Raw genomic sequence first — 15,883 nt, 5'->3', positions numbered from 1 at the left:
TGGTAAGCTTACAATAACACTAGAAGTAATGATTTCTTTGCAATTGTCCCTTTACTAATAACGTTTAATTCTTTGCAATTGTCTCTTTACTAATAACGTTTAAAAGATGGAATGTTCTGTACACCTATTCTTAGAATGATGCTTGCGTGCTCCTTTTTTCGTGTCATCACTTGCTGACAAGTAAGGGCATTGTGTTCAACACTTCCTTTGCAATATGTAACTTCTTACAAGCATAGGTTGTGCGTACTGTGGTCCGTAGAGGCGATCACATTCTTCAACCAGCCGATCTGCAAGCCAAGGGAGCATGCCGTCATCTCCTCAATGTTGCGGTGCTTCTTCTTGAACAACAATTTGTTCAGCGCCATCCTGCTCGCCACTGTGATGTTGTCGCCATACCGGAAATCCTCTTTCGTCTTCCTGTCCAAATGCAACATTCAGTACGGAAACCCCAGCCTCTCCAGTGCACACATACTACGTGTGCATATAGTTAGTGGCACTGTCAATCATGGTAGACATGAGTAGCGGTAGAAGAAGGTCTCACCGTAAGGGAACCGGGCGACAGGGCCAGACGTGGGGAGTAGTGGATGAAGTTGTCCTGTCGATGAGCGAGTCGCCAAAGCTAAAGAAATATCTGTAGCATTCAATTAGGTTTAAATAAAAAATAATTAAATATAAAGTTGTAGAACTCATCAAGACTATAATTTTTATATAAAAATTATCTCCATCTGAATTTATATAAAAAATTTTATGATTTTTTTTGAAAATACACTACGCAGTGAGATAACCTTGTCCCACGATGAATGTACGACTGGCCTACAAATCGGCCCTCTACAGGGCAATAAATCATCTAATTTGTCTAAATGGTGGATCCTACCTTATCACTATTTTATTGGACGATTTTTATATGTCATTCGACTGGCGACAAGCACCTAATTTGTCATTTTTAGAATGGACGTCAATTTTTTTTTACTTTAACAAAAAGAAAATAAATTTTAAATAAAAATCCTTTGATTTGGTCAATTGGGATGGAACAGGCTGAGATGACAGAATCAGCCGCATCGGTTTGCGCGGGGTTGATTTTTTTGCAATTCTGTCATTGGATAGAGTGATAAATTTATCATTGATTCACAGTACATAGATTAAGAGTCACATTTGTCAGATTCAGTGGAGAATTAAGACAATTAATATTTTAATAGAATGTTAAAAAGTTAAATATTTCGGTTTGGACATGTGGCTAGAACGACTTGGGCTAGGCTGGGCTGGAATGGGCCCAAAATTTCGGGTCAGATACGGCCCGTGGGGCGTGGGTGCTGCCATAGTCATCATCTCCCATCCTAACCCGATCTCCGTCACCGCCACGCTCCTCCCCCCACATCTCGGTTCGGCTTCGTCGGCTCGTCGCCTGCAACGCCCACCGGCCTCGCCGGCGCCGTGTCCCAGCCGGAAGCGAGAGGGTGAGCTCTACAGCCGCCCGGATCTGGGGTTCAGCCGTGCCGGTCGGATCTGACCTGGGGGTGGGGTCTGGGTCTGGGCGCCATCTGATCTGCTAGTTTCGGTGCTGCAGAAGGAGAGAAGCGGCGGGAAGCGGCTGTCCGGTCTGCACCCGCCTCCCGTCGCCACCGCACGCCAGTCGCCGCCGCCGGCGAGAAGAGCCCCCGCGATCCCGGAGATGCCGCCTCTCACGGCCCCCAAGTCCGGCGACGCCCTCTTCGCCAGCGTCGATCGCGTCGTAAGCGCCTGACCCGTGTCGCGCGGAAATCCTGGGCCCGGGCACTAAATCTGGCCCTGGTCTGATTTGCTTCTACTGCTTCGTTTGTTGCAGAATGCGGAGCTGTTCACGCTCACGTACGGTGCCATGGTGCGGCAGCTGCTGACGGATCTGGAGGAGGTCGAGGAGGTCAACAAGCAGCTCGATCAGATGTATGTGGCTCGTTATCCTTCTAATTTTCTAGGTCAATTCGGAACGTTTGATGGATGATGAAGCCAGTTTGGTATTGCAGTGGTGACCTTAGTGTATTAGGCTAGTAGCGATCATGCCCGAGTAGGATATTCAAATAGCATGAACTATCTAATTTTTTTCATGAGTTCATAGCCTGTCTGTAGCATGTGAAGGAAAAGAAGAAAAAAAAACGATTTCTGTGTAACCAGCCCATGCTATACATTTCATCGTGTTATTTTGCCCATGCGTCGAGTCGCATGGCTTCTGCAATCCAGCCAACACAACACATTTCATGGTGTTGTTTTTGTTGATGCGGGAACTCATCATTTATATGTCGTGGTTCTGGGGGGGGGGGCAATATCTGTTCAATTGTACTTTATTTCCCTTTTGAAATTTTCCGCTTAGTTGGGGGATGATCAAGTTAGTTTTATGATTATTTTATCTATTCACAATTCTCAATATAGAGATTACCCATGATTCCATATATCGTGCATGATGGAGAGCGAACATAATCTGGAGTAGAATCACAAATGAAGTGGTAATCTGGCTGATGACAATTGCTATTTTGCAGCATGTTTAGTGTAGTTAAGCAATATCTCTTGTTTGCTCGTTGTTACTATATTCTGCCTTCGAGCTTTGCATTTTCCTTTGGGTTCATTCCGATATATGTGGTCTCTTTTTGAAAACCTTTCATTTTTTCAGGGGTTACAACATTGGAACACGATTGGTTGATGAGTTCTTAGCAAAGTCAAATGTATCAAGGTGTGTTGACTTCAAGGAGACGGCTGATGTTATCGCAAAGGTCTTTGCTAAACTCGTTATTATTTGGTTAAATGTTTGCAGAAATATAATTTTGTTCACAGCAAGGCACAGCTGCTGAGCTTACTGTCCATATTCCTAATTCCCATTCAGCATACCTGTCAGTACATTTTGCACGTGCTTAACCCTGACAAGTATTTATCGGTTGTTATAACTAATGCATATGAGGTCCTTGTCTGATCCAACAGTAGTCCACCATATTTTTTTAGCACTATTGTCGATAGCTCACTTTTGTTAGATCATTTAGTGCTTCTGTGCATTTTTAGCGTCTATGCTTCGACAGTAGTTATAAACAATTCAGTGGCATGCCATACGTTATATTTCCTTGCAGATTGTGTATATAAAGTGCTAAGTTTTTTCTTATGTATGCCTTTTGTTTCTTGGTTTATTGAAGTCTAATGACTTTTTACCATATTTTCATTTGGTTTGGTACTTCCATTTGCTACCTAAAGTACCAAACTTACAGGCTATCAAATGTTTTTGCACTCCCAATGTTGCCTCTATTTTGCCTCCTCTATGGGTTTATGGTCTGACAGCTTCCTTTCTTCCTCTCCGAAACAGCTTGGATTCAAAATGTTCTTGGGTGTGACTGCAACTGTAACCAATTGGGATGCTGAGGGTACAACTTGCAGCTTTGTGTTGGAGGACAATCCTCTTGTAGATTTTGTTGAGCTCCCTGACACTTGCCAAGGGCTTCAGTATTGCAATGTGTTAAGTGGAGTTATTAGGGGAGCATTGGAAATGGTTTGTTCTTTGCTACTGCCATCTCTTTTTAGTTTTTATCAACTCTTCTTGTCAATCATACTATTGATACTGTTCCTTTCTAGAATGTGTGCGGCCAACTTCCTAACATTTTAACGGCTAATATATGTAGAATTGTTTTGTTTTGTCACGTGTAAATAGCATTAGTATATTTGTCCTCGAAAGTACTTCGTATTGAATTTTCTAGATCACTCTTACATGGTAGCACCAGTATACCTATGGAGTTTCTACGAACAAGTGTTCTACCTACTTGTGGTGTTCTTATCTAATCGATTGCACTCGTGGTTAGGTGTCTATGAAAACAGAGGTGACATGGGTCCGTGACATGCTTCGTGGGGATGATGCCTATGAGATGCGGGTGAAACTTATCAAGCAAGTTCCGGAGGAATACCCCTACAAGGATGATGACTAGTTTGATTTCAGCAGGGTTCGCCCGTTTGCTTGTTTGGATTCTTGTTTTCCTGTCCTTTGTGGCCCTAGTTCTGGTATTACATGATGTCACATGAGGAAGCCGTGAATTACATTTATATTTGGTGTGTGTATTGCTGATGTACTGTAGAGATCTCAGATGCGACCTTCATGCTTTGAGCTTCGAATTAGTTTGGTAAATTTCGTGGGAGCATTTGTGATGTTCATATAATTCCAGCTGTGTGATCCAGAAATAAAGTATTCTCGGCCTGATTAACTGTCAGATCTTGGAGAAACAGTACCTTTTCTATCAGTGTATCTGCCGAATGGCTTGGTTTGAATGGACCAAGCGAAGTTTCAAACGGAAACTATCATCGGAGCTTCAGTATTATCGATGTGAGCTGTGCCGGCTGACACTTTACTTTGGTGGTCTCTAGTTAAAAAAGTTTGACCTTTCCGAGGCAGCTATTTGGTTCGCTTTGACAACTCACAACTGTACCGTGGTAACGAGGCTGATTGTTTGAAATGGGAGGATCACGCCGGACGGATGCATCTAATAGCTGGGAATAGCTGTCAGAAGCGTGTTTGGTTATTTATATTTAATATTTTAATCTAGTTCGATGGATAAATGTATGTTTTTAGATTACTCTGGAGGAAAGCTCGATTCGTAGTTCCGACAGATTTAGGCTCATGTATCTGCTCGTATAAGCGAATTTACTTGTTAGAGTCATAAAATTACTATTATACGATAATTATAATCTTAACTCTTATATTTACTTGTGCGACATCAATTTTGATCAATCAAACATAAATTTAACTCAATTTATTCAGATAAATATAACTAATCAAACACTTTACTTTGGTGGTCTCTAATTAAAAAGGTTTGACCTTTCTGAGGCAGCTATTTGGCTCGCTTTGACAACTCACAACTGTACCATGGTAACGAGGCTGATTGTTTGAAATGGGAGGATCACGTCGGACGGATGCATCTAATAGGTGGGAGAAGTGTGTTTGGTTATTATATTTAATGTTTCAATCTAGCTGGATAGATATAAATGTATGTTTTCAGATTACTCCAGGAGAAAAGCTTGATTTGCACTTTCGACAGATCTAGACTCCTGTATCTGTTTGTACAAGTGGATTCACTTATCAGAATCATAAAACACTATTATACGAGCGATCATAATCTAAATTTTTATATCTAATCATGTGACATTAGTTTTGATCAACCAAACATAAATTCAATTCAGTATATCCAGATAAATACAACTAATCCAACACTTTTCTTTTCAACAAATATATCCCGTTCAACTTACATATACAATATAGTCAGATAACTAATCACAATCTATCATCATCTAGGAGAGCTTATTTTGGCAAATACCACGTGGCAAATTATGCTATTAACCAAGCATATCTTCAGCACTTAGGTATCACACCATCATCACGAGGTTCACATTTCATGTACTTTCCTAGACGATGCAAACAGCTGCCGTTGACAAGTGAACAAAAGGAGCCTAGAGCTAGCGTTAATATCGGCACTCGGCAGGCAACCCAGGGTTAGGTATCCTTTCCTTCCTCACCCCCAATCTTCGTCCAACCCGAAAGGCCGCAACCGACCTTCCCTTCCGTTTCCGCCGCCGCCTATTCAAACCCTTCCCTCTTCCCTCCAATCCTCGCCCCAGGACCTCCATCATGGCCACCTCCTCCTCCCGCGGCGGCGTCGTCGTCGGAGGCAGCGACGACGACGACGAGCCCTACCTCCTGGGCTTCATCGTCGCCAACATCGTCGGCATGCGCCACTACGCCGGCAAAATCACCGGCCGCGAGAACGTCGGCCTCGTCCGCCAGCCCCTCAACCTCTACGACGAGAACGCCATCATGGTCGTCAACGGCCGCGGCGATCAGGTCGGACACATCGACCGCGCCACCGCCGCCGCGCTCGCCCCGCTCCTCGACTCCCACCTCCTCGCCGCGGCCCACGCCATCGTCCCCAAGCCCACCTCTAAGGCCGTCCACCGCCTCCCCTGCCAGATCCACCTCTTCGCCCGCCCCGCTGCCGTTGCGGCCATCGACGCCGCCATCCGCGACGCCGGGATCGACCTCATCCATGCCGACCACCCCGAGTTCTCCCTCTCTCAGTCCGCCGCCGTGATGGAGCGGACCAAGAAAGCGGACCGTGACGTTGATAAGCTGTTCTCGCTCGTGGGGAAGGAAGGGAAGAGCCGGATTGAGCCGATGGAGGCGCCAGGGGATGTCGTGTTGTCGGAGCTGTTCCAGCACCAGAAGGAGGCTCTGGGGTGGCTGGTGCACAGGGAGGAGTCCAGCGATCTGCCGCCTTTCTGGGGAAAAAATGAAGATGGGGGCTTTGAGAACGTGCTTACCAATCAGAAGACTAAGCAGCGGCCGCCACCATTAAAAGGTGGGATTTTTGCTGATGATATGGGGCTGGGGAAGACGCTTACGCTGTTGGCATTGATTGGAAGGGGTAAAGCTTGCAATGTGGGTGCGAAGAAGGCTAAAGGGGCCAAGAGGAGGAAGGTTGAGGGTTCAGGGGAGGGGCCACAGACGACGCTTGTGGTGTGCCCGAAATCGGTGTTCTCAGCTTGGGTGATACAACTGGAGGAGCACATAAAAGCAGGCAGCTTGAAGGTGTATATGTACCATGGCGAGCGGACAAGGGATAAGAAAGAATTGTTGAAGTATGATCTCGTGCTCACTACTTACAGCACCTTGGGGACTGAATTTGAGCAGGACTCACCACTGAAGGATATTAATTGGTTCCGCGTGATTCTGGATGAAGCCCATGTGATCAAGAACTCTGCAGCACGGCAGACCAAGGCAGTGATTGCTTTGAACACAGAGAGGCGATGGGTAGTCACGGGGACGCCAATTCAGAACAGCTCGTTTGATTTGTACCCGCTCATGGCATTTTTACGGTTCCAGCCATTCTCAATAAAGAGCTACTGGCAGAGCTTGATCCAGCGCCCCTTAGAGAAAGGGAATAAGACTGGGTTGTCACGGTTGCAAGTAAGTTAACAAGAATTTTCCTTCTCAATTCTCATTTGCATAGGCCATGCTTATCATTTTTGCACAAGTGGAAAGAACTAGGAACTACAAGGTATGGGCAGCTATCAAATGCTGTTGAATGGTAGAAGGCGCTGACTTGCAAACCTGTTCGTAGAGTTATGTACATATCTAAGTAACTGCTCATCCTATTTGAGTGGTAGGAGGTCCTATAGTGTGTATATGCTATTGTGTTGTGTGGCATATGTTTCGAACTCTCATATTACTTATTTGCCATCACAAATTGCTTGCATATGTTTTACATTAATACATTATGTCATTTGTATAATTCCAACATGACACAACATGTAGTAAAAAAACATGACACCATGTGCTACTTCATTTGGTAAAGTTGGTATTTGAAATAATGTACTTTCGAATTGATCTCAAATATTGCTTATCGTTCATTCCGAAAAGGTAATTTCGTCTTATCTGCTTATTCCAGAACCTCCTAGGTGCTATCTCACTGCGCAGAACCAAAGAGACAGAAACTGGAAGCAAGAGCATGGTTGACATTCCCCCCAAAACTGTTTTAGTGTGCTATATTGATCTTTCTGCAGAGGAGCGTGAGTACTATGATCAGATGGAATTGGAAGGGAAAAACAAAATGCAGGAATTTGGTGACAGAGATTCGATTCTGCGCAATTACTCCACTGTGCTTTATTTCATTCTGAGGCTCCGCCAGCTCTGCAACGATGTTGCATTGTGTCCTTTAGACATGAAATCATGGCTTCCCGCTAACTCCCTTGAAGGTATGTCTTTTTCTTGTCTGTTTGATTCTGACATTATGTTACCATGATATAGTATCGCCATAACAAGTTTTCATCTGCGAAACATGATAATTAAAATGTCCTAATTCAGATTGGATGGCTTTGTTGCTTAGGAAATATCATATGTGAGGCATGGCATATTAGTATTTTAATGAAGTTTCATATTACATTTTTTTTCTGGAAAGGGATTTATGTGACTGGGGATAGTTGGTGTGTATAAAGTGTCTGGAGAAATCTTAGAGAAGCAAAGAAAGTTATTTTCTTCACCAACATTGTCCATCTGTTACTGCAGCGTGCAATATCATATTGTTCTTCAAAGAGGCCTTAGATCATTACATAGTCAATAAAAGCGTGTACCTTCAAATTGTTTTTTTTCTTCCAAAAAGCTCAATACCGTCCAGATTATTCTTGTTCTTAGACAGTGCATTGCCAAGGAATTAATCATTAAGTTGCCGGTTGATCTGGGTTGTATTAGCAAATGTGACTGCCTACAGATAGTAATGGGATAGTTGGTGTGTATAAAGTGTCTGGAGAAATCTTAGAGAAGCAAAGAAAGTTATTTTCTTCACCAACATTGTCCATCTGTTACTGCAGCGTGCAATATCATATTGTTCTTCAAAGAGGCCTTAGATCATTACATAGTCAATAAAAGCGTGTACCTTCAAATTGTTTTTTTTCTTCCAAAAAGCTCAATACCGTCCAGATTATTCTTGTTCTTAGACAGTGCATTGCCAAGGAATTAATCATTAAGTTGCCGGTTGATCTTGGTTGTATTAGCAAATGTGACTGCCTACAGATAGTAGCTCTGCTTCACATTTTCATTTTAAGGACAGCATCAGTAATATCTTCCTCATTCCTCACAGAAAATTCGTTAGTGCCTTATCAGGGTCAGCAATTGTTACTTCAAGTGTTAATATCCATATAGAAGTATATCAGATATTCTCCTTTGTACGGTTCATGCAAGTCAGATCAATTATTAGTTTAGGTTAGCAATGCTTAATAAACGCCTTGGTTGATAGTGAGAAGCGCTTGAATCAATTATGTCTAATCATCATGTGCATGAGATATGAGCTAAAATGTAGTGAAAACTAAAGGAATATTAGTTTTATCACGCGTAGAATTAATCATTTTCAGACTTATTGTAAATGTATTCCACTTTAGGTACTATAAACATGTGTGATGGAATCAATTGTTTTCCCCTAGTTTAGATGTTCTTATCCGCCTGCGGTGCTTATCTTTTATGTGATCATTACAACCTAATGTTGAGTTCTCATACCTTTCACTTTGATATACTTCGATGCAGATGTGTCTAAGAACCCAGAGCTGTTGAAGAAACTGGCCTCATTGGTTGATGATGGAGATGACTTTGACTGTCCAATTTGCCTCTCTCCACCAACTAAAACTGTCATAACCAGCTGCACTCACATATACTGCCAAACCTGCATCCTAAAAATCCTCAAGAGCTCCAGTTCCCGTTGTCCAATATGCCGGCGCTCCTTATCTAAAGAGGACATCTTTCTTGCTCCAGAGGTAAAACATCCTGATGATGATGGATCAGGCAATCTTGGCTCTGACAGACCTCTCTCTTCCAAGATGCAAGCCTTGCTGAAGCTACTGAAGGCTTCGCAGAACCAAGACCCTTTGTCGAAGTCTGTTGTTTTTTCTCAGTTCAGGAAGATGTTGATCTTGCTCGAAGAGCCCCTAAAAAAGGCAGGCTTTAAAATACTGCGGCTTGATGGCTCAATGACCGCGAAGAAGAGGTTACAAGTTATCCAACAATTTGCTCATGTTGGCCCTGATGCTCCAACCGTGCTACTGGCCAGCCTGAAAGCTGCAGGAGCTGGTGTGAATCTAACAGCTGCATCAACAGTATACCTATTTGACCCCTGGTGGAATCCTGGGGTAGAGGAGCAGGCCATGGACAGGGTGCACCGAATCGGACAGAAGAAAGAAGTGAAGGTGGTAAGGCTCATTGTGAAAGGCAGCATCGAAGAGAGGATACTATCGCTGCAGGAGGGGAAGAAGAGGCTGATAACCAATGCATTTGGGAAGAAAAGGGACAAGGATGACAAGGAGATGCGTGTTGAAGAGCTTCGAATGATGATGGGCTTATGAAGTTATGATAATGCGCTGCTTACTAAGTAGTTGTAGTGATTTTCCTTTTGTAGCATCTCAATGCATGTGCTCCGCCCAGGGGTTGAAGATATTGCCGTGTGCATGGAATTTTGTCCCTTGGTGAACATGCTCGGCAGCATGAGAACACTGACTGGAGCGATGGAGCTGAAGAACAAGGAGAGGCTTGTTAGTGCTCTGCTTAGTAATGGGAGCATCTGATGCTAGAAGAGCTCCGTTGACTCTCTCTCTCTCTCTCTCTCTCTCTCTCTCTCTCTCTCTTTTGGTAGGATGTCATATTTGTGCAGGCATAGGGTTGGGTGGAAGTCCTGCATGTGAACATGTATGGCTGTGATGCTAAACATTAGCAACTCATAGATCAATGGAATGCTATTGCTAGGGTGGATGGAGGGTACAATTTATTGTGTTGTGCATCCACTTGAGCCTCGTCTCATTGTGGCTGAGTCTTAGTGTTTGTGTGCCTTTTTGCTGTGGTTAACTGAACCGGGTTTGACGTATGTGCAGACCTTGGACCAAGTTCATAACATGCAAATTCTGTGATACAGCTGGTATTGCAAACAGTAGAGTTTTTTTACTGTACAACGGAAATTCGGATATTGCATTCGAGGGTGATGTGTATGCCACTTGCATACGTGTCTATGTCCCTGTGCCGCTGCTGCCTTCTGCGCCTTCCTGGCTTCCTGGAGGCGAACTGATGGCAAATTGCCTTGCCGCGCCGCGCGCCCCATTTGCACCTGCTGGGACGAGGATGAGTGGATGTTCCATCGCGTTGTTGGATTGCAGGAGCACGTCGATTGGGCCTGTTGCCGCGTCGTTCTCCGGCTTCAACGCGGCGGGGCAGCCCGGCACCGATTGTGCCGGGGCCTCGCTTGGGTCCGCAGCCCAAGACGGAGCGGAAGGCGGTGCCGCATCGCACCTGGGTGCGTGCACACGAGCACGACGCACGCGGGCACTTGCGAGCGCCGAAAGTGTCCCACCTCCGTGGTTCACATCAACCGCTAGGATTCAATCCGACCTCATCACCTCACTGCTGCGCCCACCATGTGTTGAAGGGTAGGCGAACGTGGCAACATGCTATCCACCGCCGTCCACCGAATTCGCAGGAGCGACGGGTTCGCTCGCACCGCACTTGGTTCCACACTCCACAGAGCAACTGACTGACGGTTCATTGGGTCTGGTACCGGTTCTGCATAGACCGGCAACAGGGTGGGTTTTCCGGTTCGAATCGGAAAACCCGATCTGGCCCCGATTTGTTTAACAGGTAAAAAATGCTTCTGGCTTCAAATCCGGTGGGGATCCATAGGTGCGAGGGCAGGAGCTAAGGCAGCCAGGCAAGCGCGTCGGCGCCGACGATGATCGGGAGGTGGGCGTGGCGACGGCAGCGATCGAGTGGCAGACGTGGGGCAGGTGGCAGCGAGCGAGCAACGACCGGGAGGCGCTGAGACGGGTGGTGGTGGGCATGGGCAAGAGGCAGCAAACACGGGGTGGGCGACGGCGGGCGAGCAACGACGTAGAGGCAGGTGGCGGGCATAGGCGAGCGACGGGGAGGCAGCAGGGTGGTTGACCTTATGTCTATATGTTGTGCAAAATGCCAGTTAAATTATCATTAATCTATCATATATATTATATGTATATTTTGCAGGTATGCACATTGTAGTTCATGTTTGCGCACATCTCACATGTTGTAACTCACAGTGTTTTGGATTATAACTCACAGTGTTAGCTTCTTGTGTTGCAATTACACATTTTTGGACCTGAAGTTGTAACTGGTCTACGGACGTGAAGTTGTAATTGATCTAACCTAACAATTTGTAACTCACAGTGTTTCGAGTTGCAACTGGGGATGTGCGCAGTGTGAATAACAAGTTGTAACTCACAGTGTTAGTTTCTCATGTTGCAATTATACATTTCTGGATGTGAAGTTGTAATTGGTCTACCTAACAAGTTTTAACTCACAGTATTTCGGGTTGTAACTGGAGGGATGTGTGCAGTATGAATAACAAATTGTAACTTACAGTGTTAGCTTCTTGTATTGCAATTATGTATTTCTAGACGTGAAGTTATAACTGGTATACCTAACAAGTTGTAACTCACGATGTTTTAGATTGTAACCGGAGGATATGCGCAGTGTAATGAGTATAAGTACAGAATAGTCTTGCCGTGTATATATAGAGAAAGGGGTGCACATGACACTCTTAAATCTAATAAACAAGACACATCGATCCCTAACAGACCGGTCCTAAAGATCTGATCATTTTTATTGTGCGCCGTCACCGTGGTTCAGAATCGGACTAGTTGATGCGCCGGGGCCGCATCACATGCCGATGCCATGCATCCATTCCATCCACCCGTCAAATAATGCAGGTTGGTGCGGCGGCAAAAGGCGCCAAATTGGCGTCGGCAAGGAGGCAACTGTATCTGCATGTTGGGTGGAGGCCGCCCTGGGGCGCCCAAGTCAAAAGCAGCGCACCTTGGCGCATCGGCAAAAGCGGTGGGAAGACGATCGAGGAGTACCAACGCTGCTGCATCAATTCGGCCAGTTGGTACGCAGCAATCCTGCCAAGAATCCCCATGATCGAGTGGAAGAAAAATAAGAGGTGTCTCTTGACCGACCGATTCAATCAATGGGCGTTATTGACTTGAACGGCACAGTACAGGGTCTTACAGGTCAGCAAAGCACGCTCGTTCCCATTTCTCGTTGAAACCATTTTTGTCATCATATAACTTCTTAGAAAATGTATTAGACCATCTCTAATAGATAATTTAAAAATTCACCCTCTATAATATTATTACAGCATTCTTTAACATTGTTACAACATCCTATATTTTTTTCATCTCTAACTACTACCCTATTTTCTACCTATCATTACTCTCCTCCTCCCTCAGACCCATAAACATACTAAGGAAACAGAGTTACCGGATCTCTAGTTCATCCGTAAATTTACCAATGCTCCTTCCATGACGAGTCGTTTTCGCATCACTGTATCATTGAAAGCGACTCTGCTGGAGAACGGATGCCAGACGAGAGCGATTGGAAAACATTGTAGCATTGGGATAGCGACTCCGCTGGAGTTGCTCTTAGTGTTTTTACTGCTTCAGCATGTCAAGTCATGAACCTCAAATTGGTGATAAACCACAGGATACAGTTCGGATGGGACCTAACGTGTGCCGAGGCGGCAAGAAGCGGTTGCTACAGGGGTTGATTGGTTGCCTCGCACGGGTGATTTTGGCTGATGGATACATATAATCTTAAAAAGAAGTATGTTTGGTGGTTATTTTTTATTATTATTGTCTGATCTAATGGATGGAAATGTACTCCTTCAGTCTGGTCTGAGCGGGAGCTCAATTCGAGCTTCTCTTCTCAGCCTAGCCCAACGAATATAGCTCCTACATCTGTTCATGTAGATGTGCTCAATTATCAGTGCTATAAAATCATCTTCAACTGAGTAATCAGTTATAATCTCAGCTCTTCCATTCACTAATGCAACCACAAATTCAGTCAACTAAATAAAAACTCAGCTCAGCATATTCAGACAGATACAACCAACTAAACACTCTTCTTTTTAACAAATATAACATTATTCAATCTATTCCCCTTAATCTACGTATACTATATACGGACAACCAATCACATAGTATCTTCTTCGCTCGGTACTGGTAGTGTCGTGAGAGAGCGACGATGGTGGGTCGTCCCCGTTGCGGCTAGAAAATTTTGGAAGAGATTAGTGGACTGTGGTGGCCCATGTTATCAGGCAGGACGGGACGTGCTTCTTGGTATTGCAGTAGAAATAAAAGTAGAGAAAAAAGGTAGAGAGAATAAAACTCTTGTATTTATTTAATGAAATATTTACATACATATATATAATGAAAGAGTGTCATTAGATAGACATGTCTATCTCCAATAGACACAATGAAAGGGTCTTAAGTCTCTTAACCAAAGGACATATCTCTTTGGTAAGGACACCCTATTGCTAATTGATCACTAACTGTAATCAAATTTTAACACTTTTCTTTGATCAATTATCTATAATAGAAACTTCTTGTTGAAAAACTCCTCTAAAACTCTGTGAAAAAATATGATAATAAATAATATGTTGATATGCCATTAAAACTCTTTTAAAGCCTAATAGGAAAATATAAAGAGAAAATGATATGACATATATTAGTTATTGTTTCATTCAAGCTCATATGAGAAACCTAAATAGGAAAACTCATTGGTGAGCTTAGAGAACATAACTATAATCTATGGACCATATTAAAACATCCGAAAACTTCTTGGGAAAATAGAAGGAATAATAGTGATATGTTGTTAAAACTACTTTAAAACTCAGTGGGAAAATAAGAAAAAATGGTACGACATATATTAATTATTGTCTTTTTGTAAACTCATATGAGAAAACCTTTAAAAGAAAGAACTCATAAGCGAGTTTAGAAAATAATAGATATGTATTTGATACCTCTTTTAAAAATCTCGGTAGGGAAAATAAGAGATATGACATATGATTTTGTGTAGATATTGCCTCATTAAAAACTTTATATGAGAAATCGTATAGTAAAAACTCATAAAGAAAAATAGTGGAATATAATTATGCACATGTTATTATTTAGGGATAAACTCTCCCTAAACCTTGCAAATCTCAGAGTCATCGCATACTAATTCTATGAATATTTGGAATATAGAAGTTGGTAAGAACTTAGAGAATAAATCACATGATTTAGTTTGCAATATCTCTATATCTCTGTTATGAGGATAGAACAATTTAAGAGTAATATATTTGGTTGTATGGCTCTTTATGTAACATATTTGCATTTGAGCAATACATGCAAAATTATCTTCCTAGATAATGATTGGTAAATTAATAGAACCAATACCACATGACTTTTATGTGGTTGATTATTATGTGAAGATATATATATATATATCATAATGATAGGTAGACGTAGCCATAGGAAGCTGTTTTGATGACTCATATTAGATGGCTATATTACCATGAAATCAGTCTGGGATCTGACGTTATGGAGATCAGTTATATCCTTTTTGACTCATCTAATGGCGTTGTTAGAACTGTACTATTTTAAGCAAGCAAGTTATCTGCAAATACAATATTAGACCTGTTGCAGTTTGTAAGATCTATGAGCACTTCGATGTCAGGAAGATATAGAACTTTAGCTTCAATATCTTTTTATTATCAACCTAATGTATGAATTGATCTTGATTTATATTTAGAGATTGAATGCTATAAGTGTTTTGATAGGTAAAATTATCCAATATCATTTGGATATTAGTGGACTAATGGATAAATATTCCTGAATGAATATGCTTAAGTTGTAGACTTAAGCGGCATTTGTTTTTAACCAAATCATTCATCTCAAATTCCGTCTTTAAGACGATTACATATTTTATCGTGTGGTATGGAGATGATATAAAATCTAATTGCGATTTTATTATGAACACACATATGCAATCGTTGGAGTAACCCTTATATGAAAGAAACTCATTTAGTCAGTTATACCATAATCAACTTAACTGCTTGAAGTCATGGAATGATTTTAAGCTGTATACAATATATATTGTGATTTGTATTTAGATTCAGAATGTGAAATCCATTAGGGTCTTATATATCTGAATCTATCCAATTAATTTGATCTGCCAATGATATTGAATATGAGAACATAATTTCTACACATACCATGGGGTATGTAACATCATAATTGATATCGGTTTCTGCGTGAACCCTTGTGCTACTAGCCTCGCAATTTCAGCACCTTATGAAATAAAAATTCATTTTGCTTCCGTAGGGAAGACATTGGAGGTGTAGGTATTACTTTTGTGAATACCACTCTTTTTGTAAACGAGTGCAATTTTACTTCAATTGCTTCCTTCTATTTGGTCTAGTCCGAGTGTTTGAGGCACCCTACCATGGTCATGGATTTTGACCTAGATCTAATTGAAGATCTTCGGTAATTTGTCGATAATTTGTAGTAT

At 42.6% G+C, this 15,883-nt stretch overlaps 2 protein-coding genes across 2 annotated transcripts; both read left to right on the top strand.

Moving 5' to 3' along the window:
* Positions 1 to 1,317: 1,317 nt before the first annotated feature.
* LOC133893155 (uncharacterized) lies at positions 1,318 to 4,211 on the top strand. The gene is made up of 6 exons (XM_062334126.1): positions 1,318 to 1,454; positions 1,565 to 1,729; positions 1,823 to 1,920; positions 2,642 to 2,741; positions 3,320 to 3,502; positions 3,810 to 4,211. The coding sequence occupies exons 2-6, from the start codon at positions 1,670 to 1,672 to the stop codon at positions 3,930 to 3,932; spliced, it is 564 nt and encodes a 187-aa protein (XP_062190110.1). The 5' UTR covers positions 1,318 to 1,454; positions 1,565 to 1,669; the 3' UTR covers positions 3,933 to 4,211.
* A 1,060-nt stretch (positions 4,212 to 5,271) lies between these two features.
* On the top strand, positions 5,272 to 10,450 carry LOC133892797 (putative SWI/SNF-related matrix-associated actin-dependent regulator of chromatin subfamily A member 3-like 1). Its single transcript, XM_062333749.1, has 3 exons — positions 5,272 to 6,958; positions 7,440 to 7,746; positions 9,068 to 10,450. The coding sequence occupies exons 1-3, from the start codon at positions 5,624 to 5,626 to the stop codon at positions 9,877 to 9,879; spliced, it is 2,454 nt and encodes an 817-aa protein (XP_062189733.1). The 5' UTR covers positions 5,272 to 5,623; the 3' UTR covers positions 9,880 to 10,450.
* Positions 10,451 to 15,883: the final 5,433 nt, after the last annotated feature.

The sequence above is a fragment of the Phragmites australis genome, chromosome 15, assembly GCF_958298935.1.
Source record: "Phragmites australis chromosome 15, lpPhrAust1.1, whole genome shotgun sequence".
Lineage (NCBI taxonomy): Eukaryota > Viridiplantae > Streptophyta > Magnoliopsida > Poales > Poaceae > Phragmites > Phragmites australis.
The sequence above is the reverse complement of the archived record's forward strand: the minus strand, read 5'-3'. Positions and strand labels throughout refer to the sequence as shown.

Coding starts and splice junctions, on each gene's coding strand:
- LOC133893155 (XM_062334126.1), top strand. CDS start 1,670: ATGCCGCCTCTCACGGCCCCCAAGTCCGGCGACGCCCTCTTCGCCAGC. Junction 1,921..2,641: donor AACAAGCAGCTCGATCAGAT/GTATGTGGCTCG, acceptor TCATTTTTTCAG/GGGTTACAACATTGGAACAC. Junction 2,742..3,319: donor CGGCTGATGTTATCGCAAAG/GTCTTTGCTAAA, acceptor TCTCCGAAACAG/CTTGGATTCAAAATGTTCTT.
- LOC133892797 (XM_062333749.1), top strand. CDS start 5,624: ATGGCCACCTCCTCCTCCCGCGGCGGCGTCGTCGTCGGAGGCAGCGAC. Junction 6,959..7,439: donor CTGGGTTGTCACGGTTGCAA/GTAAGTTAACAA, acceptor TGCTTATTCCAG/AACCTCCTAGGTGCTATCTC. Junction 7,747..9,067: donor TCCCGCTAACTCCCTTGAAG/GTATGTCTTTTT, acceptor ACTTCGATGCAG/ATGTGTCTAAGAACCCAGAG.